The sequence below is a fragment of the Peromyscus maniculatus genome, chromosome 15, assembly GCF_049852395.1.
Source record: "Peromyscus maniculatus bairdii isolate BWxNUB_F1_BW_parent chromosome 15, HU_Pman_BW_mat_3.1, whole genome shotgun sequence".
In the NCBI taxonomy this organism is placed as follows: Eukaryota; Metazoa; Chordata; class Mammalia; order Rodentia; family Cricetidae; genus Peromyscus; species Peromyscus maniculatus.
The window spans coordinates 5,838,258-5,865,888 of record NC_134866.1 but is presented as its reverse complement, the minus strand read 5'-3'; the positions used below and the strand labels follow the sequence as shown (position 1 = coordinate 5,865,888).

At 42.3% G+C, this 27,631-nt stretch overlaps 1 protein-coding gene across 2 annotated transcripts in view; it reads right to left on the bottom strand.

The window, feature by feature from the left end:
* The window catches only part of Adcy2 (adenylate cyclase 2), a 378,086-nt gene that overhangs the window by 82,140 nt on the left and 268,315 nt on the right, over positions 1–27,631 (bottom strand). For both annotated transcript variants that reach the window (XM_042261355.2, XM_006993012.4), the window contains exons 7-14: positions 26,268–26,395; positions 24,661–24,819; positions 23,599–23,731; positions 22,178–22,354; positions 18,880–18,923; positions 15,530–15,610; positions 8,848–8,917; positions 5,686–5,783 (exon numbers count right to left, since the gene is read on the bottom strand). In XM_042261355.2, the coding sequence (XP_042117289.2) occupies positions 5,686–5,783; positions 8,848–8,917; positions 15,530–15,610; positions 18,880–18,923; positions 22,178–22,354; positions 23,599–23,731; positions 24,661–24,819; positions 26,268–26,395 (890 nt within the window). The remainder of the gene's footprint in view (positions 1–5,685; positions 5,784–8,847; positions 8,918–15,529; positions 15,611–18,879; positions 18,924–22,177; positions 22,355–23,598; positions 23,732–24,660; positions 24,820–26,267; positions 26,396–27,631) is intronic.

The window sequence follows — 27,631 nt, the reverse complement described above, 5'->3', positions numbered from 1 at the left end:
TCTGAGGTGTATTCTAAAAGCAAACGGCCTCTACTGTAGTTATTTCCCACTGTCACAGCCAAAGGAATCAAGTCTATTTCTACTGGGTATGAATGATAATACTTTCACATTCTTTTCTGTTATTTTCCTCTTTTGGGATAATGCTAAAAAATGGCCTTTTGAAAAAGTATTAAAGAATTACTGAAAATAAATTTTTAAATGAATAAGGAAATTGACAGAGTCTACGTAGAAACAATCGTTCTGAGGTTGTAATTTTGCTATTAAATTTTCTTAAGTGAAGTATCATTGTTATTAGCTTAGCTTGGGATAATGAAGCACAAGATATCTAACTAAACATTATTAGAAAAACTTATCCTTGCTTCAACAATTTTCACAATGCCTGGTTTAACACAATCATTGAATTTGACAGATAATTTGAATAAAATAATGAAACATGCAAAAGTGCTCTGTGTTTGAATATTATTTGGTTTTGAAAGAAGTGTGTATCTGCAGTAAAATTATACATATGCAGTGCAGGAAGAACAACCTGCAAAGAGGAGCCAATCAAGTCTACTCAGTCCTGAAACCAGAGGAGGTTCCAAAATTTTGGCTAGGTAAAGAAGGTCCCAGAATCTCTTTCCAGAAAATGCTTTCCTCCACTGACCATTTCCAAGTAAAAACAAAATCCCTCTGTTAGTCATTCATTATATGCTCACTCACTCATTCCTAATCACTGCTTGCCTTTCTTGATTTAGAAAAAATTTATCAGGTAATAGATATAACTACCTTCATTTTTAATTTACCCCCTACCTATAATTATCAAAATATCACACCATGAGCCATATATACATATAATGATCACTTATTAATTAAAATTCAAAAATCACAAATACACAGACATGCATGCACTATGGGGGGGGGCGCTAAAGAAGACGCAGCCTCGCTAGAAGACGACCAAGTCAGAAATCAAGTACGGGTGTGTCAGCAGAGGTGAGATGTACGAGTTTCAGTGAAAATGCTTCAAACAATGCAACCAATTTTTTTTTCATACAAATTAGGTAAGAAATAAAATTCTTAGCTCCAAGAATGGCATTAAACACTGAGGGGCACTGACGCCTGATAGACCCAAGGGAACCCAGGGCTGGTGGGGTCTCTATAGTCTGAGATTTAACATCTACCAGAGTAAGGGATGCATCCAGAAATTTGATTAATTGTGAACTGGAGTTGAGCTACTTCAGTGAAGTTAGGGCTATGAAGTACTGTACCTACCAGAGTAGAAAGCAGGCCTGGAAATCTCGAGGGAAGAATACTATCTGGGGCCCTAAGTAGAAAAGGCATCATAGACATTCAAGATCCCCAGTCTCATTCCATGCCATGGACACAAAGTACAGCCATCTCCATCTAGGGATGTAACCAAAGGTGGCACCTCGGACAAGTGAATCCCAGAGGTACTTGGCACCAAAAGCCACCTCATGATGATGCCTTTATAACAAAGAATGGATGGGGTGACTGAGAGCCAGAGTCCTTGCAATGAAATCATGTCTAAATTAGAAATAGTGAAGGGAACACCTCCATGAGATAGTCAACAGACCAAATGGCACAACCCATGTATTTATGAGCCATAAGTAATGGAACAAAACCAACAATATTGTTGCAGCAGATGAAAGAAATGTCCAAAATCCATACACAAACTATAACTGTCATACCATAACTATAAATGTCATACTTTCACAAGAAGCCAGTAGATACACATTGGAATTATGAAAGATGGATATGGAATCTAAATGAAACACAAACACATCAGTGGAACCTGAAGGAAAAACCGTATAGCTTGCAGCTCAGATTGGAAACAATGTACAGTCAGGAAGCGCTGGGATTGAAGGGAAGCAATGTGTATGGAGACAAAAAGCAGGCATCTCAGAAACTCAGCAAAGACAGGAGAGGCTACACTTGTCACTCAGGTGTATAGGAACAGATGTACACCTACACTAAGACACCAGAAGAGACGAAAGCCCTTCAAGGACTCCGAGAAGGCAGACTTCCTACAAAGGTACGCAGTGAGATGGCAACAACAGGGAACAGGATGCATTCCTATGAACTGTGTCTGTGGACATCCATGCTTCAGAACCAGTCAAGAATCACAGAATCAATTAATCCTTTAAAAGTTAGGAATATGGATCCAAATACAGTCAGCACAAGGTAAGATGGTAGAGATGAAAGCATTCTCAAGCAAATACAATAAAAATATCAACTGAACAAAATCATGTTCATATGAAGTAAGACTGAGCACATTAGAAAGACGATTAAGGGAACACACCTAAATCCAAACAGTACCCAGAGGAAGGACCACATCTGCACCATACAGGACACAGGTTTAGCATTTGAAAGGTCTGTGCTGGGAACACTGGGATGCTTGTAACATTACTCTTTGTCCTTTTCTGTGTCTTTGAAACATTTCAAAGCAAACGCCATTTAAATAGAAAGAGACAGGGCTCCTATGAAGGAGAAGTGGAGGGAGAAAGGCGATACACCAAGACTTTTGAGACAGGCGTGGCCCCGAGCCTGGGCGGCAGGAACCTTGCTCTGGGCTTGCATCTGCCAGCGCCAGTGGGGAAGGTGGCCGGTGTGGACTCCACAGGGCTCATGGTCAGTGGTCAACCTATGTTTTCAATGTAAAAACAAGTATGTGATGAAATTTGAGAGAATGGACTTTCCTTGGGTCCATCAAGATGTAGCAGAATACCAGAGACAAGAAAATCAAATCCAACACTGCAAGATGACAGGGTGTGATGTAATGCCATCTTTTTTCCTTTTTAATTTTTAAGAATTCTTATTTGCAATGCCTCTCTTAACACTGAGAACTGTGAAGTGTTTTTCCCCCTCAGTCTTTGCTTTCTTTAGGGATGTTTTCAAAATAGCCATTCATGTTTCCAGCTCCTTCCAGAGAGTGACAGCCCCTACATCACTTTGGTTGTGGGTATTGTAGAGACTCACATAATGGGCAGATGCAGGAAAATGAATGAACTCATGTCCTCAACAGTAGCAGTGAGGCTCCAGCTCCCTGGGCGATCGTGAGTCCACCAACATGCCTCTGCTCCCTGGCATTCTGAGGAGAGGGCGAACATTTCTCTCATGTACCAGCTGGTGCAGGCCTGGTACTAGAAAGGAATTTAATTTGTTGGCATATTTGAACGGAAGGCTGATCAGCTGACAGCGGGGAATTTCACTGACGATTTTTTTTTTCAAGCGGAGAAGGGTGCCTTTGGCTCATGCTTGCCGACGCTAATTTGTGGGAAAAGAGGAAATCTGGCGGGAACCCCTCCAAAACTGGGGAGATAGCTGAGGAACTGTACACATAAATAATGCCTTGCCTTGCTATTTCTCCTATAAATGGCATTGTCTTGGCTCAGCGCCCGGGATAAAACCCTTTGCAGTATAGAGAGAAAGACAGCATTTGCTTCTAATTGTTAAGCATCTTCATCTGAAAAAAGCCGCCACTCAATCTAAGCAGTTCAGCTGCCCACAAATCCTCGCTGCACTACACAGGATAAGTTGCAGCACACCATTGAATTCTGGTAGATTGAAAATGGCTTTTGGGCTCCTACAGAATAGGTAGTGACAAGAGAAAAACCTATTTCAGAAAATTTTCTCTATATCCATTTATTATAAGAATGATGAGTTTCTTAAGATTTCATTTAAAATATAAAGAGAGTCATCTTCTCTGAAGACAACCATGTTAAGAAAGTGTGTGAGGAAGGGTCCTTTAGGAGTCAGGGTGGCGAAGGCTGTAGAGCAAAACTGGACAGGCAGCTTAGGCTAGAGACCCCACAGGTGGGAGGGAGATCGGGGTCCTGAGCAACGCCCCGCTCCATGCCGCTCCATGTGCGGACATGATCGGAACGCTGGTCCAGACTCTGCTCCTGTCTGGTGAACAGTTTTGGAACTGGATCTCGGGTTTTCATGGTGGAGATGGACTGTATTTAGCCCTGGTTTCAACACATCTCCTAAATGATGCCAGGCTACCTCTTTGTAGGAAGGATTGTTACAGAAACCTTTAGCAGTGAGTTGTTAATGACGGTTAGGAATGACCAATAGCTATTTTCCCTTTCAAGAGCCTGGAATCTGTTCCTGTTCGTGGATGGAGACCTAACATTTTAAGCTACCCCAGACCACAAGTGTTAATCCAGCTAGGCCTGTCAATCACCTGAACAGCCAGGTGAAAGAGATGGGAGGACTAACATGCCTTTCCTTCTCAGAAACTCAGCCCTCAGGACAGTCACTCGGTGAGCGCTGGGTTAAGCGTGCCTGATTTTTATGAATTACTTAGAAAAATGTAACTTTTCCTTCTCTCCATCTCCTTTTTTTAGATACTAGCCAAAGCCCAGGTACTTAAGGCATCCTCATTTTCCCCTAAAGTCCCACCCCACCCCAACATTTCTATCTCCCAAGTTGCTTACAAATGGCATGGGTTTCTCTCTTCTTCTTTTCCATCCTTTTCCTCCAGGAATTCTCCTGCTTTTTTTTTTCTTTCAAACTCAAATAAAACTGTCTTCAAGCTTTCTTCTGAGTCTTTTCTCAAATTCTTTTATTAACGAGACTAATAACTCTAAGATGAGACACCAATTTCCCCAGTTACAATCGAATGTTTTCTGAGAGTGGGTGGAGCCTGAAGGAATCCAACCTAGAGTATGGGACAGATTCCCTGCTTGGCTCTGATTCTCCACCCTGTGTCTATGTCTCTCTTAAGACCAGCTGGACTCTGACCTATAACAGAGGGTAGATTTAAGACAAAAGGAGGGTGCATGACTCAGAGAATGTACAAATAATGGAGGAGTGGACCTGCCCAGAGCAGGTGTTGCCCTTTTGTCCAATAATGGCACTGTGTGTGCACATACATGCACATGTGCACGTGTGCTCTTTCATGCCTGTGTGCTGTGAAGGCCAGAAGTCGACACCAGTAACCTTCCTCCACTGCTCGCTACATTATCATTTCGACACAGAGCTTCTCACTGAACCCGAAGCTTGCCATTTTGGCTAGAATAGCTACCCAAAAGATCCTAAGATTCCTTTGTCTCCGACCCTGCAGCCAGGGCTGGGGTTGAAGATCCCAGGATCCACTTGTCTCTGAGCACCCCCAGTTAGCGCCTGGGGATGCAGGACTTGTTTCCAGAGTGAGCTTTTACTGTAGATGTTTTGGGCTCCAAAGTCAGTTCCTCATGGTTGCCCAGAGAGTACTTTCCCACCGAGTCATCTCTTCAGCCCCAACAATGGCATTAAAAACATTAGAAATGGCACCAGTTTTGGTCTGGGGATTCGGCATCAAGGTAGAGCACTCAACTACATGCTTACTTACGGCTCTGGGTCTGGTTCCTGGTATTGCAAGAAATCACAATACCTTGCAATCAAGCTCTTTGTAGATAAAATATATTGGTCTAATTTTTTTTAGACTGGGCATCAGAGTAATACCCAGATCAAAAAAATAAAGGTCAAATTTATTTATAAAAAATTATATAATGAAAGTCAGAATAGCCATATATGAAAATCTAGCATTATTATCACTAAGCCTTAGCCTCACCAGTGCTGTGATGTGGTTAATGGCCCCTCTGTTTGTAAATTAGTATTCTTGCATATCCTTTAGATGAACGCAGACTCCCACGGAGAGCCGCCCCGGCTGAGCATCCCCAGCGGGTGGGCGGATGGACTTACTTTGGCAGTACAAGAATCTGCACGATGAAGATGCAGAGGAAGATGAGGCAGGCACAGGTCACGTAGTACTTGAAGGCGGGCAGTGCAGTGGCTCGGTACTGAGGAGGAAAGGGGCACGGTGAGAAACGGTGGAGGGGTGCGGAGGAGAGGAGCTGCACCCAGCCACCCGGCCCCTTCACTGCATCTGGGACGGGGGGACGCTTGGAAGTCGCAGATTTCAGCAAAAACAAGCTGTGGCTTCCACCTCAGGCAGGGTGTCCTCCCTGTGAGTGTCTTTTATTTATTTATTTATTTATTTATTTATTTATTTATTTATTTATTTATTTATTTCGAGACAGGGTTTCTCTGTGTAGCTTTGCGCCTTTCCTGGAACTCACTTGGTAGCGCAGGCTGGCCTCGAACTCACAGAGATCCGCCTGGCTCTGCCTCCCGAGTGCTGGGATTAAAGGCGTGCGCCACCACCGCCCGGCCGAACTGTGAGTGTCTTACGCAGGCTGCCATATATGAGTGTAAGAGCTGGGAACCTACTTATATGTGATAGAGTCAAGCCAGTAAAGGAAGGAAACACCCCAGAAGAAGCTGAGTGGAAGGGCTCAGTGGATCTCACCTGTGCCCCAGTTCCCCTACTCTGGCATTATTTGGGGAAAAGAAATGACTTTCCAAATAATAACACTTTAAAACAGCACCAAGAAAATGACAGACATATGCATTTTACTTCCTTATTTATCTCAATGCTACTTAGAGTGTTGGATGAAGGTAGAAGACAAAAGGTGTGTAGGACTGGTTCCGGAGGGTGGCCCAGTGGGTCTCCTTTCTCTTGTCCAGCACCTTCAGTAGGGGATCTGTCTACCATGCAGGACCACAGACTGACCACGCTGGCTGTCTCTCCAGGACTGCTCCTGGTTGATTAGTCAGGAACACAAAGCCAGACACCACTGTATCAACGATGATGGTGGCGGGTGGTGGTGACGGCGGCCTCTGTTTCTAATTGACAACTCTGAGTGCTTTAGGTCCTAAATGCACAACCCTGCTAACAGACCCACAGGGAGGCAGAAACTATTTCTGTCCCTGTTTCTGGTTGAAGGAACTGCAGACCGGAGTTCACATTAATATTGATGATTAATGTGCTAAGGGACTCACTTAATATGAAGCCCTAGGATCTGCAGCAGGAAGACGGAAGGCAGCCTTCTACATAGGAAGCTACACTGATTTCCCAAACCGAGTTCATAACAAAATTAAGGGAGGCAAAGCTTTGTGAAATGGCACTGTAACTTCTTGCAAATGCTCCCAGGTTCTATCGTCTATGTTGGCCTAGCCTGTTTCCCAAGTTAGGAAGAATCGGATGCAGTTCTTGGGTTTCAGCCACTCAGGTGCTAGAAGACGGCTCTCCCTTAGGTCTCTTGATTCTTTGTCCACATGTCTTGCTGTATTCTCTCCCCCTTTACAAGGAGTGCAGGCTGTTGGGTAGGTGGATGAGCGAGTCCTTCAATCCCAGCGTTCTCCTGACTTTGCCTGAGTGTTGGCATCTGCGGATACGTACACACAGGGAGTGTGTGTACAATTGCTCAAAAGCTGCATTCCTAATGATGATTACCTTCTCCTTAGGAGAATGTCTCTCCTCCTGAATTTTGTGACTTAATAGCCAGGACGATTTGCATGCTGATGAAGGCTCTGTATTAGCATAATTGCTGGAATGTGATTAGATCTCAGGCATTCCATTCCTTCCTTATCTTTGAACTTCTCCAGGGCTTTGTGTTGAGATGTAACTGCTTTTTGGTATTAACCAAGGGCTTCTAGCAGGAAGGAATAGTGTGACAGCTGAAGAATAAACAGCCTTCAGTATTTTCATAGTGTGACAGTTTTAAGTAACAAACAGCCTTCTGTATCTGTTAGCATCACTCAGGGGTAAGGGTGTATTAAGTATTAATTTGGCAACAATTTGTAGACAAAGTATTTAACTGAGAAGGTGGCAACTGACCTTCTTGACCAGTTGTGTGTGCCTATAAAATCCAACTTTCATGGACTTTGGAAAGACTTTTAATGTTTTGATGTTTTCATTCAGTTTCTATGAAACAATGAACTGAGCGTTTCGAGCAGAATTTTCCTAACAGTTGAGCATGCTGCCAGTAACCTAAGCATTTTGCTCAAACTGAGCTTGTAATTACGTGGTTGGGTGATGGACATGACCTCTGACTCCTGTTCTTTCTCTGATCAACACAAAACCAGAGGTGAGTGGGTGCAGGTGGCTAACAGAACCACGCATCCTTCCTGGATGATTTTTTTAACCTGTGCTTAACAAATCTGTAAAAATCAAACACCTGCTGCTTATCTGAGCCTAAACTGGTTCACTAAGAATCATGGTGCCAAAATATTTAGATGCAGCAAACTTAAATGTTTGAGTTTTCTAATATCCTTAACACAGTGGCCAGATGTCAACATTAGAACAATTTGTGTAATGACATTGCCAGTTTATTAGGAACACTTTTTTTCTTTTAAATCAGTGATTCTCAACCTATGGGTCTCAATGCCTTTGGGGTCGAATGAGTCCCTTTCACAGGGTCACCTAAGACCATCAGAAAATACTGATGTTTCTATTACGACTCATTACAGTGGCAAAATTACAGTTATGAAGTAGCAATGAAAACAATTTTATGGTTGGGGGTCAGCACAACATGAGGAAATGTTAAATTAAAGGGTTGCAGCATCAGGAAGGTTGAGAATCATGGTTTTAAAGGCTTTTCTGAGAAAATTTCACACTAAAACCAGTCAGACATTAGCTATTAGCTCTTCCCGTTCTTTCTGAATTTCAGCTATGCATCATTTACTACTAGGACTGCAGAAAATACCAGAGGGCCAAAAAAAAAAAAAAAAAGTTTGGAAAAAAGAAATGTGCTGAAAGCGTGCCTGGGAGCAGCAGAGTTGGTCCAGGTATTCCTGGCCCAGTTAGATGCAGTGCAGTTTGGGGGTTGCAGAAATCAGAATGCCCTGTGTATATGTCTGAAATTGTCAAAGAACAAATCCAATAAAAGTTTCAAACACAGATATTAGTAAAGTATTTAACTGAAAACTATATTAAAAATATCCACCCAGTTTCATGAATGAAATCAAAACTACTATTTCAGAAAGAAAATCATATAATTTTAGGAGGAAAAAATGGCTTACTTCTTTTTCTATATTCTTGTTATAGAAAAGCAGGGAAATTCTTTGAATGTCTTCAGACTTGAGCCATTGCCTGGAAATGAGAAAGACAGATGACATCAAACATCTAACCAAGAATCTGAAAGTATTTACAAAAATAAAAAAAAAAAATCCAGTGTTGTTCTTTCTTGAATGTAAACCATGCTAAACTGAATATCTTTTTAGTATATAATGCCAACTTATTTGGTTTGCAAACTACAAATGGCTACAAATATAGCAGCATCTGTAAGTGTAACATGCCTAGCCACACAATGGCCTTTTGGGAAAATCATATATTATAATTGTCATATTAAATTGAAACTAAATTTAACCAAATTAAATAGCTAAAAAGAGAAGTCATTCCAAGGATACAACCATGTCCACACTTCATCCACACTCACCCCCAAATCCTTCTGTTATCATCTTTCCCATCTCAAGAGAGTAAAAACCATGTTGGAATGAAGTTTTCAAAAGAAATGCTAAAAATAGAGATTTATGTGCAAGCATTGCCATGATCTGTTGACTTAAGAGTCCTTTGGGCATATTCCTAGGAATGTCATAATCAGGTTGTATGTAGACATAGGCTCCTGGAGCCCAATGGCGGCTGCCTCTGCTGAAGGACTCAGGGCCTAGAGAGGCCCCTTCTCCTTGGCCGTGGGAAGCGCTGTATGCAGCACTCAGTGCTCAGATTATGGCAAGCACTCAACAAAAATCCTTTAATGTCATTTTGATAGTAAAAACCATGTCAGAAGAAAGTTTTCAAAAAGTTGCTGAAAATAAAGATTTATGTGCAAGCATGATCTGTTGACTTAAGAGTCCCTTGGGTATATTCCGAGGAATGGCATAATTAGGTCATATATAGACATATCATATTTTTAGTTTTTTTCAGGGACCTCCATTCTGATTTCCATAGTTACTGGACTCATTAAAATAGAAATTTGTTTATAGGAATCAAGGAAGAGGGGGCTGAGGAAGGAAGGAAAAAGCAAGAATAAAGGATCACAGGGGTAGAGGGTAATACGGTCAAAATATATTATATGCTGGTATGACAATGTCTTAGTGGAACCCCGTCCTATGTACAATGAATATACCCAACTAACAATTACTAAAAATGCCAATATCAAGATCCATTGGTTTGTAATGTTGACCTAAACCTATAACATTACAAGTTAAGCACATAAACCTGATACTGAAAAGTAAATAAAAATTATATGGGTCTGTGCACCCTGTCACACCATCCACTTTCATAAATCTGCTTCCGGTAGCTACAGTATAAGGAGAAAGTCTCTCACTAGAATGCTTACTGTAACCCCAGGCAACAGCAACACTGGGCCCAGGGCACAGGAACAGAACATAAGATACTGATATGGCCATGCATTTGACAGTAAAACGAGATAAGGGTGACACAGAAGGACACACTTTCTCACATTTGTGATTACAGAAATACAAGCCACAGTCCAGATCTGATCAAGAAGAGTCCCTGGAAATGCCAAGAAGAAATCATTACTGATAGGTTTGCCCCACTAGTCATTGAAGGAGGCAATGTCTACTTTCCTAAGCTTCCTTAAGTAAAACTTTCTCTAATTGAAAAATCTAATAGTCTCAAATATGTGGAACTGTATATGTTTATATATTCTTATGTTTATAACTATACATATTTACATAGACATCTAGATGTGGCTGTTTTCCATTTTTATTATATCTATCTATCTATCTATCTATCTATCTATCTATCTATCTATCTATCTACCCATCTGTCTATCCTTATATTTAGGTGTCAATGTACCTACCTATCTATCTGAGCACAAGCATTAGGAATCTTAGATAAATATGTTTTACATAAATTTCCAAAAATATTATATAACTATTTCAACAATTACCAAATCACAAAAATGTCTTTTAAAAAATGACATTTATTTATTTGTTTATTATTTATTTGGGGGGCACATGTGCCCCACAGCACATATATGGAGGGCAGGGGACAACTTGAGGGAGCTGGTTCTCGCTTTCTATTGTGTGGGTCCCAGGGATCAAACTCAGGCCATCAGGCCTGGCAGCAAGCTCATTTATCCACTTAGCCATCTTACTGGTCCTGAATTTCTTAATACAGCACATTTGCAATACACTGAATTAGGGAGATACAGGATAGAGATTTGTGAGTAATCGTGGAACAAGAAGACGTGAAATGGTCTGTCGGCCAAGCACTCAACAAGAGTCCGGGTTAGGCCTCTGGGGGTGGGCTTGCATGTTTGACAATGGTTAATGACATGGCAGCCAGGAGAGGAGCAGGGCTGAGGTGGGGTTTCCTCCAGGGTCTTAGACACCTTTGCTGTTCTAACTACCAGATTGTCACCTAGTCACCTTGACTGACGCAGAAGACAGAGCTATCAAGCGCCTGTTTCTAGCTGAGCTGCAGAGTCAATGGCGTATTCTGGGAGAGCTACCCTTCAAAGTTCAATTGTCAACCACGCTGCTTCACCGAAGGTCGAGCTACAGGCTTCAAATACACCACCTCGTCGGTATTTCTTATCACTGCAGCTGATGTAGACTTGCCTCTAGTTTATGAGACTATTGCAGGACTCAACTCGTGATTTTATTTCCACTTTTTAAGGTTCACTCTTATTTTATTAACACATTTTTGTTTTCTGGAAGCAGTTTGTAAATTTTTAAATTAGGAATCAAGAGTTAATTTCCATTAAAATACTCAGAAAATAAAAAGTAAAATAATAATGAAATTTTATGTGACTTCTAATTTTTATTATGTTTTAATGGATTTTGTGTGCATGTGTGTACATGTGCGCTTAGGCACATACACGCCACTGCTGATGTATGGAAGTTAGAGAATACGTTGTGGGAATAAGTTCTTTCTGGTCCTGGGGATTGAACTTAGGTAGTCAGGCTTGGTGGCAAGCTCCTTTATCCGTTGTTCTATCTTACTGGCCCCCGAATAAATTTTATTATACTCATTGTTACAACTGTATTTATCAGAACATGTGTAGCACATGCAGTTAAATTACCCCAAATGTTTCCCCCTTTATCAAAACAGCAGAATATAATTTTAAAGATGCTTCCAGAAAATAGAAAATTGTAAATAAAATAAGAATGAACTTGAAAAACTGGAAATAAAATCCGTTTTCCCTTTGTCATCAGGGTGTGGCCTCCATGTCTAAGTTTACAGCCCCTGTGTCCTGCAGGCAAATAGGAAGGCCCCAGGACCAGGACTCAGCTGCCTAGCATTGCCCAAGCCCAGCACGGTACCCCACAAGCCAGGAGTCCCCAAGGAAACAACTAATCCCAACAAATCCACATGCTCACTTCCCTTTCCCCACAGCAAGGCTTGTCTGACCTGTGGCTTGCCTGAAGCAGTACGCAGTGAACAAATCTGACTTTGGTGTCTTTGGATTAAGAGATTACGTTGTTTCCACAGACTCAGTCTCTGTGAAGCCCCTGAAGGGCTCTGCATTCCCTCTAATGACTTGTAAGACATTCACATTTAATATTATGACCTGTCTGTTAGATATGCTAGACCTGCAGTATTCCCACCGAGTTTTCTTCACAGAACTGACTGAGCTAAGTAAACAGAAAAAAATTTATGTGGGCTGAGAAGGTCAGATACTCTTTTTGGAAATTGGAGCTATAGAGCAAGAGAGGACAGGAATCAAAAGGATATTGAGGGAGGAAAAGAGGGGAAGAGAGAGTAGAAGGAGAGAGGAAGGGAGGAGAGAGGAGGAAGGGGCAGACAGTTGCAACAGAGGGAACAGGAAACGTATGTGTGGTATCCATGGTCTCCCGATGTTTCCCATCTGATGTAACGTATGGCAGAAAGAAACCGCAACTAGACCCAGCCTACGCTGTCCATGGTTCCCTGTTAATTTACGGTGGTTTTGCTTCTGTGATTTATCTTTCTAGGTCTAGGAAAAATAAAAGATTACAAGTAAGAGCCTGTGTGAAGAAGGCAGAAGCAGCTCCCCCATCCTCATTGAGAATACTGTGCACTAGAAGGCAAGTTCTGAAACAACTGAAGCCATGAGGCAGAGAGGAAGCCATTCTATTGTGTATTAACTGTTCGTGTCTTCCTCCATTCTATATGTTGAGGCCCTGACCTCTAACACAGCTGCACTGGGATGTGGGGGCCTCCTGGGTATTGTTAAGGTCAATGAGGTCATAGGAGCAGGGCTGGACTTGATAGGACTGGCCATCTCAGATCAGACAGAAGCAACTGACCCTGAGCTCTGTGCACGTATCCAGGAAAGAAAGGTTGGTGTGTGAGTCTGTTGCTCTGATTCTGAACTGAATACATGCCAATCTGCAGAGAAATCACTGTTTTATATAAAGGACAAGAAACACTAACTGTTAATCCAGTCCCAGTGGCATCGTTAGGTGGGAACCAGAAGATCATTATACCAAAACCAACAGGAGTTAATGGTTAGGGCACAAGAACACATAATCAATGCCAACCCAACCCAAAGGCCAAAGAGCTTCCCTTTAAACAGTTCCCTTTTCTGTTTCAAGAACAGCATGGAGTTCTTCTCTATTTCAGTTGGGAAACTTATGACAGAAGCAGTTAAGACATCAGGAAGCATTCCTTAGGCAAAAATCTGCATGGGAACCTGCCATTTTTAAGTGCATGTGTCTGAATTATAATGATGCAGAGAAAATCAAGAGTTCAAAGTTAACCTTAACAATGAAGCAAGGCCACCATAGCACTGGCTAACTGTCCCTTGGGAGGACAGAAGTAGCCTGGAAGGTAGGGGTCCTGCCTGAGCACACACTGAGCCTGGGTTAGAGCTTGGAATTTTAGTGTTACTATTGTTATTATTGCTGGTGCTAAACTCTGTCAATGGACACTTGGTTGTAGTGGGTAGCCATTCCAGCTTGGTTCTGGAAGTTCCAACCCCCATTGAGACTCTGGCAACTGTCACGCCTACGAGGCGGGGCGAGGGGAGGCACCTGGGGACCCGAGAGCTGGATGGGCCAGCGCTCTCTCTGGGCGCTCTCTCGGTGCCGGTGCCAGAACGCTGACCAGTGGAGATTGACTGTGCAGAGCTCCGGAGAACACCGCTGGACTGCATTACACCTTCCCCAGACCCTGCGACCTACCCATTACTTAATTTGCGAGTTACGCCATTAAATAAATATCCTTTTAACTACATGGAGTGGCCAAAATAATTTCTCCAATACTTGGTCCTCTTTCTCCTAATGTTTGTTATTCTGGGGGGAACAGAGCATCCCCTACTGTTCTCTCTAGTTGGACGACTCTCCATGTTCCTCGGTTTTGGCTGCTGGTAGCTTGCAGGTCATGGTTAGCTTCTTTCTGGAATGCTGAAGTGTGTCCGCTGGAGCAGAAGTCAAGCCAGAGTCAGGCTTCTACCAGGCACTGCTCATGAGCCCTGAGCACGCAGGCTGATGGAAGGCTTTGCCACCTTGGACACACGAAGGAGCTCCGACAGGTGATGACAACTGTACTCTGCATACCTTTCTTGCAGCTCACCTGATCAAGTTGCCTCACTGCACAGACAAGGTAGCCTGACACCCATGCTGTAGAACACACATCTGTGGCTCTTTCATAAACCCTGTGCATATTCTGAATATCTATACGGGACAGTCTAGAACAAACATGCATTTTGCAAAGATAGGCAACTGAGGTCTTGCAGCTTTACATGATGCTATATTAATTGAGGGTGAAAGTCATTTTATTTGTCAGAAAATCAACTTGGATGTAGTATGTGAAGTAGATTACTTTAAAGATGGAAAATTTTCTGTAAACCTTTTCTCATGTAGATCTCCTGTTGCTCATTATAACTGAATATTTAAAAAGTACCGATTGTCTAAGCATGCTGGATATTCCACCTGCTTTTGGCTTGCTGTTAGATCTTCTGAGACATAGGTGAGGTCCTCTATGGCACAGCTGAGTCCTATTATACAGGTGAGTCCCCCCCATGACACAGGTAAGTCTTCTATGACATAGGTGAGTCTCTCTACAGCACAGTTAAGTCCTCTCTAACTCAAGTGAGGTCCTCTATTACACAGGCCAGTCTCCCCATGGCGCAGGCGACTTTCTCTATGACCCAAGTGAGTCCTCAATGAAACAGGGAATAGTCTCTGTAACACAGATGAGGTCCTATGTCATAGCTGACTTTATGTGACATAGCCAAGTCCTCCCATGGCATAGGTGAGTTCCTTTATGACAGAGATGAGTTTCATGACAAATCTAAGTTTCTCCATGCTTATTAATTTTAAACTATGTAACAACAAACAACGTGGGCCAACAAATATGGGCCATGGATTTGAGAGAGTGAGCAAGGGGATGCATGGGAAAAGCTGGAGGGAAGAAAGGGAATTACATAATTGAAAAAATAAAAGCAAAGCACATGACCTGTCACATAATTTTTCTCTGTATAACTACTTGCCATACTGTTTGTTACTAAGTGACCAGGTGGCTGTTTTCTAGGCAGAACTTACTTGCTTTTTACATTGTATGACAGAAATCCTACTAACAAGAGCTACTACAAAGGGCACTGGGAAGAAATTGATGAACGAATGGTCTGAGACACTTGGTTTTGCCATGGTAAGGATGGCAGTGCTGGCTAGGAGACACTTGGAAAATGTTACACCAAATTGACACATTAGACTTTGAAATAAGCTGGTTGAGGATAAAAACACTCACTTTTGTGCATTGATCCCGTCAATTGCCTGGATCATCCTTTCATTCAATTCTTCTTCAAATCTCTTTTTCTGTGACTTAGTTCTATACGAAAAAGGAAAAACGTTATGAGTGAGAATGTTAGTGGGAAGATAAACATTAGGCCAGTTCTCATGGTAATAAAGCATATACCACACCATGGACTGAAGAAGTTGACCATAATGCTTACTGTGGTAAATACATTGACTTACTATTCTGTGAAACTCACTGGACTTTCAAATCACTATTGAGAGTACCTGGTGTTTGATTTGAAAGGACCTTTTTTGCCAACTCGGGATGTGCAGCTTCAGTAAACTGCATTTTATGATTAAATCACACTGGCTATAGAAATAACCCTAGAGAAATTTGATTATGTTAGTCATTCCTATATTTGATGTATTTTTCGACCAGTTTCCAAGAATTTGCAAAGCTACAGTCTTTGTTTATACATTTTAAAGTTTCATTTCATATATAATATATTTAGTATAATTGTTGGGCTTAAATGTAAGTATTCTGAGGTTGGCAAAAGTCACACTCATAGACAGACTGCTTCTGTTTGTAGACTTACAGATTACCATACTTGGTCTTGGGGAAGGTGATCTTCAGTCATCGTGAGACAGTTTCTAAGTGAACTATGCGAATTAAAAGTCCCCCGTCCCCCCGAAAGATGGATAATTCACATGAGAATGGCATGAAGGAGACAGTGAGGTTGGCATCTATTTTAAAAGTTAAGTATCTACTGGAAAGATTAAAGGCACAGGTTGGCCCTTGCTAGCCAGTCTAAACAAAGGCCATGCTTGTCTTCACACACAGGAATCTAGATGGTTCAATACTAAATGGGTATATTTAATCTGGAATAACACTGGCACTCTCCTGAGGTCCTATTTGCCTAAACACACAGATAAGACCACTAACAAACATATCAGGTCACACTTATCATTTATCTGTAATTAAATCTCAAAGAACTGTCAGTGAGACACAGTGATGTTTGTATTCCCACAGTCTATATTTTGACTTTGTGTCTCTGTCATTCTCTAAAAGGTCAAGGGCAGATTTCATTCGAAAACAAAAATGACACGAAGTGAGCCAACTGTACACATCAAGCCAAATCAATTATGAGGTTTAAATACACCAAATTCAAATCCATTTGAAGAAGGCACATTGGTTTGGGGCCCATTTTGTTTGGGTGTGGTCCTGGGAACTCACAGTGCCTTATGCAGGATCATCCTGTGTTCTACCACCAAGTCTTGCCTCCATCCCCTTTACATTTTTTTTAAAATAAAGACCTTTAGCAATCATTTGGTGTGGACATGCACCCTCATTTACAGACTCCAAGTGATGTATTTAGACCCTTATTTAAAATTTCCATTTCCATGATGAGGCTGGAGTTTCTGGACTTCAGTGGTTTTCTTTTTCATAGTCTGGCCAAATCTAAGGAAATGCATGGTTAACTTGGGGCTCACAGGCAAATGTACCTATTTCCTGAGAGGTCAAGCTAAGGTATTAGCTCCATTAGTCTGCTCAGTGTTAGTAAATACTGCCCATGCAGGGCTCACCATTTTAAATGTAATGTGAAGTAGCCACAAAGTACATGTTATGATGAGTCATTTGAATTGACTATCTCCATGATGATTCTGATGTAGACACAGATTTCTCATTTGTGTCACCTCCACTGTGGAGAGGATAAGGCACCTATAAACCTGTTGTTCCAATCACCAAGACATCTTGATTGACTAGGTCCCTTTGATTCAGCACCGCTGATTTCTCTGACCTTCCACTAGCCCCTGAATCTGAGCTCAGTTTCCCCACTGCTCAGTGCTCCAATCCTGCTTTCCAATGTGTCAACACCCATCTAGATTGTTTTCCTCCTCAGATCTGTCCAACCCTACATCCTGTGCAAGTCCACTTAAAGAGGCACAGAAGATGTCATGAGAAATCAGGGTCCTAGTCAGACAAAAATCTCAGAAAAGTTTGTAAGGGTCCAGGTTACAGAGCCCAGAAGTGGGAGGAAGCCCGTTGAGCCTGACTGAAAAGCTGAGTTCTCTCCATATGCTTAGAGGCCACTAAATTCACCTCTTTGCCCTGTGCTAGGTTCCTATGAAGCATTTCCCACTGTATCTTGTCCATTGAAACTGAGCTGCAAGGTGATGAATACAGATGGCAGAAGTTCCTGAGGGGAGCTGTTTACACATGTGTGAGCATCCTACCAGCCTCAGGCAGGCGATGCCTTCTCAAGGTATCTTAGGGATAAAGAGATATTGTATGATCTTCTTAAGATTACTTGAAGTTCTCTTTAATATGGTATCCATCATGGGAAAATAATATGTTTAAAAAAAATCCCAAGAGCCTTATCATCTTTATAACATAAGGATGAAAGTATTATATTTCAATGCTAAAATTTCAAATTCGCAAAAATACAAATTAGAGTTCATTGCACCAGTCATATGGAAGGGAAAACAAACAGGCTGGACACGTGTGTTTGCTTTTCAGTTGGATACGTTGCATATTCTACAAGGAAATATGTTGGAGCTTATATTTTTCTTCCATTTCTGTAAACCTCAAAGGCAGCTTTGTAAGGAACGGAAAGTTGCCTTAACTTTTGTGCTAACACCTTACATTAATTATTCCAATATTACAGTAAAATGAAAGATAGAGGGGGTGGGGTTAAAATTGTAGTGGGGCCCAAAGCGATAGCTCCATGGTTAACAACACCTGTTACCACTGCAGAGGACCTGGGTTCAGTTCCCAGCACTCATGTGATAGTTTCCAATCATCTGAACCCCCAGCTCCAGGGACTCAGTCACTCTCTTTTGGCCCCTGTGGACACTACATGAATGTGGTGCACATAAATACATGCACAAAAACACTCAAACACATAAAATTAAACAAAAAAAAGACAGCACAACAATATGATTTTATTGTGGACAGTGGCAGGGCACACGAGGAAATTCTTGAAAAGATTTTCCTTTTTGAGCACCTTGGGCAGTTTGGGTCAACTTTGGGATTTAAAACGAACATAGATTCTAAGTAGCAATTGAAAAAATATAAAACTATTCAGGTTTTTAGGAACTCTGTATCTGTAATCGGAAGAGTGATTTCAAGAAAACATTTAACGTGCAAAGAGTCGAGCAGGTGGTGTTTTCTCTCTCTCAAGCCTAATAACAAGACACTAATATTCTTATTTTTAGAAGCTGGGAGTAATTTGATAGGGCTCTTCATGGTAGCTGCTCTTTTGGAAGACACCTCTGAAATGGCTCTAACTGATGATAATTACTCTCAGAAATAAATAACAAGCAATATGCCTGTAGAAATTAATCGTCAATGACAAGCCATACCTTAAGGTGCGATTTTGAAAATTATGTTGACCCATTGGCACATCCTGCAATTAAAAAAAATGAAACTCAATTAGTGTCAAAAACATCTTCCAGGAAGAACATGGCAATGATTCTGAGATAGCACATATTTCTTCTTTTATCATGGTGAATATAGTTTAGATAACTAAGTGATAACCCATCATGGTGAATATAGTTTAAATAACTAAGTGATAACCCATCTGAAGAAAAAGGGCTTATCATGAACACTTAAAATGTTGGTGTAATTCATAAACATTGGACATGGGGATCCTGGGAGTAACGGCACATTTTTTTTTTTTAAGTTTACAATCTTGAACTGTTCAGATCTGGCTTTAAATGGTGGCCTCCAGAAGTCCTCAATGGAGTTGTCAGAGACTTGCAGTCATCTGAAAATCAACCATGGTGTCACACACACATTAGATGGTCTTTAAAAAATACAAGGAACTGCAAACATGTGTGGCCCATCCAAGGGCTGACCACTAATCCAGGCTGTAAGAAATGGCATCACCGGTTAAATGTGTGGACTCAAGAGACAACGGTCAGAAAGAAGAAATGTCACATGATCAATGGAAGTTCCAGAAAGAGTGAAAGGGAGACACAGGTCAGGGCTGACAGGTAGATATCTCACTTCATAATAACAGCAAGAGTTTAAAAAAGAAAAAGAAAGACAGAAAGATAGACCGACCAACCACAGGGTCACGTTTGTACACTTGTAGTGGAATTAAAAGTAAAAGCCATGGGCTGGAGAGATGGCTCAGAGGTTAAGAGCACTGACTGCTCTTCCAGAGGTCCTGAGTTCAATTCCCAGCAACCATATGGTGGCTCACAACCATCTGTAATGAGATCTGGCGCCCTCTTCTGTATACATAATAAATAAATAAAAAAAAAAGTAAAAGCTAGAAGAGTAAATTCAAAGAAACTTCTGCTTCATGCTTTTTGTGCCTGGGAATATTGATTTTAATTGGCAACTGGACACTAGAGTTCTGGGATGTCTTTTCTAAGTGTCCTGAGTGCTGGAAGACCCAGGATACCTCAGGCCTCCCATAACAGATCCCTCTCTCCTGATGATTTCACCCTGCCCCTCAGCCCCACCGCCAGCTACAACCACAGCCTCATGGTGGTACCTCCAGTTTCAACCTCCCCCATAAGTTTCAGGCTTGCAAAACCACCCATGTTCTCCCTTGTTGGAGTTGGATACATGGAAGACAAGTCAATTTGATGATGGTTACTAGAAAGGTCGTGGTTTTTCCGTTTTAAGTAACCCACTTCCTTTGCATTGGTCAGCTCAGTTAATCATCATTTTTCCAGCTGTGGGACCTGCTGGTGGTGTGGATCCATTTCACCATCAAGTTTCATTTGCTCCACTTTCCAAGGAGACCATGAATGTGCTTCTCACAGTGTCTGCTGCTGCATTCTTAGCAGGAGAGGTCATTGCTCTCCCTTGGAAACTCTGCAGTCATGCTCCATCACTCCAAAGCATACATTTGTCATATTCCTCCCTTGTAGCACGAATCTTAAAAGGTCTTATTAATAAAATCAAACCTGGAGCCAGGTGTTGGGATGAATGCTGGAAGATCAGAGAAGCAGAACAAGCCACAGCAACCTCACCTTGCCACTTCCTCAGCTGATCCTGTTTCTTCAGACTGGAAGCCTCTCAGTCCTCATCCGAATGGATCTCAGCTGAACTGTTGCTCAAAAGCCTGAATCCTTAACCAGGCTCTAGTTCCTGGTCCTCACGCCTTATATACCTTTCTGCTTCCTGCCATCACTTCCTGGGATTAAAGGCATGAGTCACCATGCCAGGCTGTTTCCAGTGTGGCTTTGAACTCACAGAGATCTAGATGGATCTCTGCCTCTGTAATGCTAGGATTAAAGGCATATGTGCTACCACTGCCTAACCTCTATGTTTAATATTATGGCTGCCCTGTTCTCTGACCCCCAGATAACTTTATTGGGGTGTACAATATATCAACCATACTCCCTAGTTTAAGATACCCCAAAAGGTTCATATGAACTCTTAACCCTGTCACCTGACCTTAGACACCTTCCTTTTGCTTGTTGTTGATGACTTCCCAGCCACTCCCACCTCCCCTCTGCCCCCACCAGACACCACACTCACTCCTCTGAGGGACTCGACCTTGCTCTCATGACGGCTCCTTTCAGTTTGTTTTGCTCTTCCCCTGAGACTTTCCACCCAGGGCAGACACCATTCACTCCCTGATACACTTAAATGTACCTTCCTCATGGGGTTTATTGTACTTGAAGTAACCTTATTCATTTGTCTTACTCCACTGTGATCTCCCACTGCCCATTAGAACGTAAACTCCAGGTACCTGCCCCACCACGGACCTCTGATGATGGATCACTCACAACCTTGTCTTGGTTTCCATCAATTTTTAAGTTAAGTATGTGACAACAATTAATGAAAAAAGAGTATGAATTTGAAAGAGAGCAAGCAGGGATACCGGGGAGGGTTTCGAGGGCAGGAAGCGAAGGGGGAAATGATGTCGTTATAGGATAATCTCAAAAATAACTAAATTATTCAAAAACTGTGGAGAAGTTGTAAAAGCAGATACAATTAATCCATAGCCTCCACCTGCTGGACTTAAGGATTTGTGGCCAGACTCTGAGGCAGGGGGAAGAGGAACTTGACTTTCACCTGACAGGCTGCCATGCTCATTCTCAGCCAGTGAGAGTCACAGAACATCACATCACATCTCAACTGCATCCTAATTCACTCACTGCATTACACATGAAACTGGACTCAGTCTCAAGACTGAAGTCTACTGTTGGGATTATGTCAATCATCGAACCGTGTTTCTACTCCCTTTAGATCGATTTTCCGTATTCTTTCCTGCATCGTACTGCACCAGTCCCCATTGTTAGGACCTTTGATGTTTCTGGCTGGAACCAGAACAGGGACCCACAGTGATGGGGCAGGCACTGCTGTTACAGAGGCAGCGCATCCGGGCTTTGAATTGTCTTGGTAATGCCCATGAGCAGGACGTCTGCCTTCACCTCTACTCCCATTAATATGCTCATGGTATTCTACTTTGTAAGATAAAAAAGGGCTCGGTTAAATAGTTTTGTCACAATCAGTAGGGTAAATAATGATATGCTGGGTTATGGAGTTAAAGAGCCTCTGTGTTAGATTCCATGGCCCCATGGACTCAGGTAACCACCACTGTGGACAAGCGTTCTGGCTGGAGATGCGCAGTCTTTTGCAACAGGAGGGGCTCCCGGCCCTCCCACCATGCCCACGGCTCTGAGGCCGGCATACCGTGGTGCTAATCTTCCCATTCTCGGTGGTCATGCTGTCCCTGTGGTGCAGATGTGCGAAGGGCTTGGCTGCCCCCCAGGACTCCAAGTACCGTGTCATGCGGACAGATGCCCTCATCTTGGCCCCATCCAGAGTGTGGCGAGGTCTGAAGAGGTGCTGGGGACTCCGTCGCTCTCCCTTGGGAGGAGAAACAGCATGAAGACTGGTATACTCCAACCTCCCTGCTCCCTCCCCTGGTCCTGCTCCAGCCTCATTTGGCCAAGTCGATTGCTTTTTCTTTAGACAGTAAAACTCACCTGCAATAGACACTCAGTAGAAGTGCTAGATATAATAATGGATGATAACGCACAAAGTGAACCCTTCAGAGGAACTAGGGATCTGCTCTAGTTTGATTGGATGGTCTGATAACTAGGTTTGGCTGTGTTGGTCATACGAGGTGTTTTGGTGCTCTTGGCCTGAATACAGGTTCTTGCCCACATCTTCCTGTCGCTTACTCAGTGCTTGCCACCCATGATCCTCATCAGACATTTGCCTCCAGATCAACAGTGAAGCTAATTAGAAGTGTGTCCCTAAAAGGTGAGACCCAGGCTACAGGGAAGCCATCGTAGACCAATGGTCATGGATTTGATCTTGATTTTGTGAACTTGGTTGGCATGGCTCAGAAGCCCATATTCCTGCTTTCTGTGCCATTTACCAGCTGTGCCACTCGGAGAGCGTTAGACAACTGCCCAGCGCTTCAGGGTCTTGTGATGATGCCCATTCGGCACGGATTTGAGAGAAGGGAGCAGCGTTGAAAGCTCTGAGTCCCTTGATCTTATCTTAGAGGCAGTGTGGACACAAGAAGAGACAGTGTCCTCCTGTCTGCCTATTTCCAGGGTGATGGCTCTCTTGGTACACAAGGGGAGCAGGTCTATTGGTACCTAAGTTTTCACACAAATGGACTGTGAGATTTACTTGTTAATCATGAACATTTCTCTCTCTCTTTTCCAAACACTTACATTATTACATCTCACTAGATTTTTATGTTTTGATGGCTTCAGTAAAAATCTCTATTTCTTCTCAACTCACAGGTTTCAAAGCTATGCACACTGAAAGCCTTTCATAGGCAGCATTATGCAACAAAACACACCAACACAACAGACCTCTCCAATAATCCTAACCAGCATCCTTCATCCATCCCCTCAGCATACAGACAGCCAATACATTTCAACTATTTTCTGAATAAATATTTGAATTCATCATTACAAAATGTCTTCTATAATCAAGCCATTGCATTTAAAATAGTTTTTTTAAGGTAGTTTTAAGAGTGAAGATTTAGCCAGTTCTTAGCTAAAAGCATTACCTGCAACAATACTTCCACTACCTGCTTCCCAATCACAGAAATAATGAGCTCATTATCTACACTGTACAGTGGTACTGACCTTGGGGTTGATTACAAAGTAGGTTTTCACCAAGTGCTGTTTTAAATATGGATCTCTTATTTCACCATCTCCTTCCTCCACTTTGTAAGCCCCGTTCAAGTGCTCCAGAGTGACTGAGGAAATGTGAACACGTCTGAAATTGAATTTTAAACATGTAAAGGGATAAATATAAAGAAAGGTGTTCTATTTGTTTGTGGTTTGGGGAATCATTTCTCTTCCAGGTGAAGGAAAACCAGTGTGTCCTCGGAGATATTGACTTCAATGGAAGTTCATATTCTACTGGCCATTACTTTGCAGAATGGCACATAGAGGTCACCAGTGACTCACACTTGCAGATTCTTTGTGCTCACAGAAACCTGCACAGTAGGTGTGGTGAACCTCATCAGAAAACATCGGATTATACCAAATGTTCATGTGAGGGCATCTGTTAACATCTGCACCCAGGATGTGCTAGCGGAAGTGCTCAGCTGTTTGAGAGCATGGACTTCCTCTGCCATGCTTGCTCTTGTGCTGCTTAGCACCACGGCCCTCACATTTGATAGTCACATGACCGACATCTAACCACAGTGGAGTCTATGGCTGCTTATGGTCCTTGCTCTCCTCCTACTTGTAGATACACCACTTCTAGAGTGATGCCATTCCTGTGCTAAATCATGCAATGGCAATCCAGGTCAATATTCGTCAATTTGCAAACAAATAAAGGTTTAGAATTTACTATGTGATATCCATAATGTTTGACAACAGGCTAAAAGACTTGTAGAATTGGGGCTTGAGTCTGTGTGTGTGTGTGTGTGTGTGTGTGTGTGTGTGTGTGTGTGTGTGTGTGTGTTTGTTTGTTGCTAGGGAATACATGTAGAGTTTTTTACATTCTGAGTACACACTCTACCCCTAACCTGAGAGCAGGGCCAAATGATTTTTGTAAGAGGCCACTCGACACGGGTATCATGAGACCAACACAGGCGAGAGTAGCCATCTAAAACTCAGCAATCCAGGATCATCTTGTTGGCCTGCATGTCTAATTGAGCCACCAGCTTAAAGAGAAAAATTCAAGGTTTGTCTTACCCAGGGACTCCTCCAGCTTCCATGTGGTTGGCCAAAGTGACGTCATGAGACCACACATCATATTGCCACTTCTGGAGACCAATCACCCCACACAGGACATTCCCAGAATGCACTCCTACACGCATGTTGATGTCAACCCCTGTAGCATCCCTCACTTTCCTAAAGAGAAGAGAAATGTTCACATTTCAGTAGTGCCCTTTTATTCATGTAGTGCATGGCCAACCTCACTGCATTTTGTTATCCAGAGCCTCTCAGACTTTGGGCAATGCCACCAGGGACCCTCCCATGGCAGAGGACCATGTGTTGTTTCGGATCGAGAGGAAGGGTATTATCTCCCAACCACTCCAGAAGTAGAGCCAAAGCTCCAGGATCTGCTTGGAGTTGTCAGTGGTGACAAAGCATCTGGGCCACTGTCTTCATATTTCCCACTGACATGTATCAAGAACTGGCCCATTGTGTGTGACTTCCTGCTATGTGTTCAAGCCCAAATGTCTGAACACTACTGTCTTGCACTATCAGACCCCATTTCAAATACCATTTTCAATTCTAGTGCTTCTTAGGGTGTATGTACCTGATAAATGATAGCAAACGAACAATATAACTTATTGAGATGCTTAATAACTTCAGCACACATACGAATTTTTAAATTGTAATCATAAGGTTAGATCTTATCAATTGAACACACTCTTTAATTAAAAAGGAAAACAATTTTAAATGCTTTAATAATATATTATGAAAAGGAATGTAATTAAAAATTGTCTCTAATATTTCATGACTATTGATAACCATTAACAGAGGCCAACAAAGAATTTCATTGAAGTGGAGATAGAAACGTTGGGCAATGCTTACTTATTCATAACTGAAGATATTATTACAAAAGAAGTGTCCCGGAAGATGGTCCTAGCACTTGGGGCGAATTCCTCAAGGGGAAACGAGGAAGGAAACACAGATTGACAGCATCACATTGCGAAGAACAGATGATTGTCATCTTACATCCAGGAAAGCAAACCGTTAGCATCTCACAATGGCCTGGGGTGTGGCATAATGATGGCACTGGAGCATGTTAAAATTGCCCCCAAATGGGCTACTGATGTAAAAAATAAGTGGCTTCCCCCAAAGGGTATCCCTTCACTAGACTTCCTGACTCATCTTATGCTTCAATAATGGGAATACAAACGCTGTCCCTTCAGATGAGAAAGAGAAAGAGAACAAAGAATTCCCAGAATGGAGGAGAGATGCCCAGTCTGTCACCCATTATTTGGGGTGTAAGAAGGCAAACTACTTTTATCAGCTCAGGAATCATTCCAGAGGTCAACAAGCAACACAGAATATTGAACCAGTAAGTGGAGTTTGTTTGAATCAGCTTTGAAACAAACTTTATTAACTCGGTGTCTCTGAAATCAGTGGTTGATAACAAGGACCCTAAACACGGGTGCCAGTCTTTCTCTGGACTGAGGAACTCTCAGAGTGTCCATAGATCTATTTCCTCATATTTATCCTTAAGTGTACAGTTAGTGCCAGAACACAGAAAATAGAAAGAGCTGCAGTGAGAAATACAACTCAAAATTGTTCTGCCCTAAAACAGTATTTCTGAGTGATACACTTACTTTATGGCTTCACACATATCCAATCCCATTTTCACACAGTTCTTGGCGTGGTTAGGGAGAGATATAGGGAGTCCGGAAACACAGTAATAGCAGTCTCCTAAAATTTTAATTCTCATGCATTCATTCTCCTGGAAGAAGAAATCAGAAGACCTCATTTGCATGGAGCTCTTACAGTGATTCATATTTGCTCAACTGCATCCATTGCCGGATCTGCTGACTCAGCCCCCATGTACAGGGCATATGGAGAGAGGGAATAAGAGCCTGGGTTTCATTCACTGCCCACCGAGAACAAGCCAGCCCTCTCCACAAGCCCATTTCCAAAACAGGAAGAATTATGGGAAGGGTAAGACACGGGGAACACAGAGAATGTTCTGGAACAATGTCCCCCTAAAAGCAGAGGGGGATTGTTCTCGGTAGGAATAAATGAGCATTCTATGTAGATTGGAATCATTCAGACCAGAACGGGACAGTTGGACTTAATATGAGTCAGAGTCTTATGCCATTCTCTACTACGCTTGGGGTTTTCTCATTTACCTTTAACCTGCAAAAGACTCCTACTTACAGACACACATTGTCTGATAAATGTTTTCACATGCCAGCAAGCTACCAGGTAACACAGCTAAACCATTTAGAATCCAGTTGTGGTATTAGGATAATTTCTTTTCTAATACAAAGTTTGACCAACTTAAGGCTCAATGGATAAGAGCAAGTACTGTTCTTGCAGAGGGCCCAGGTTCAGTTCCCAGCATTTGCTTCTGGTCCTCACAATCCCCTGGAACTCCAGCTTCAGGAAATCTGATGCCCTCTTACCCACCCAGAGACACACATGTATATATCATTCAAAAAATACTCCTAAAAAATTAAAAAGAAACAAAGTTTGACCAAATCATTTTGCTTGTTTACATTAAATATTATAATTTTCATTAAAATATTTAAATCATTCATTCATATGCATCAACCCCACATTCCTTTTTTTCATAATTTATTTTTGGTTTTTCGAGATAGGGTTTTTCCGTGTAGTTTTGGTGCCTGTCCTGGATTTTGCTCTGTAGACCAGGCTTGCCTCTGCCTTCCAAGTGCTGGGATTAAAGGCGTGCTCCACCGCCGCCTGGCTCATAATTTTTTTATTAAGAAATTTTTTATTCATTTTACATACCAACCACAGACCCTCCTCTCTTCCCTCCTCCTGCTCCCTGCCAGCCTTCTCTCCCATCCCACTTTTCATCCCCTCCTCCAAAAAGGTAAGGCCTCCCAATGGGGAGTCAGCAAAGCCTGATACATTCAGTTGACACAGGTCCAAGCCCTCCCTCCTGACCCCTGCATCAAGGCTGTGCAAGGTATCCCACCATAGGTAACTGCTCCAA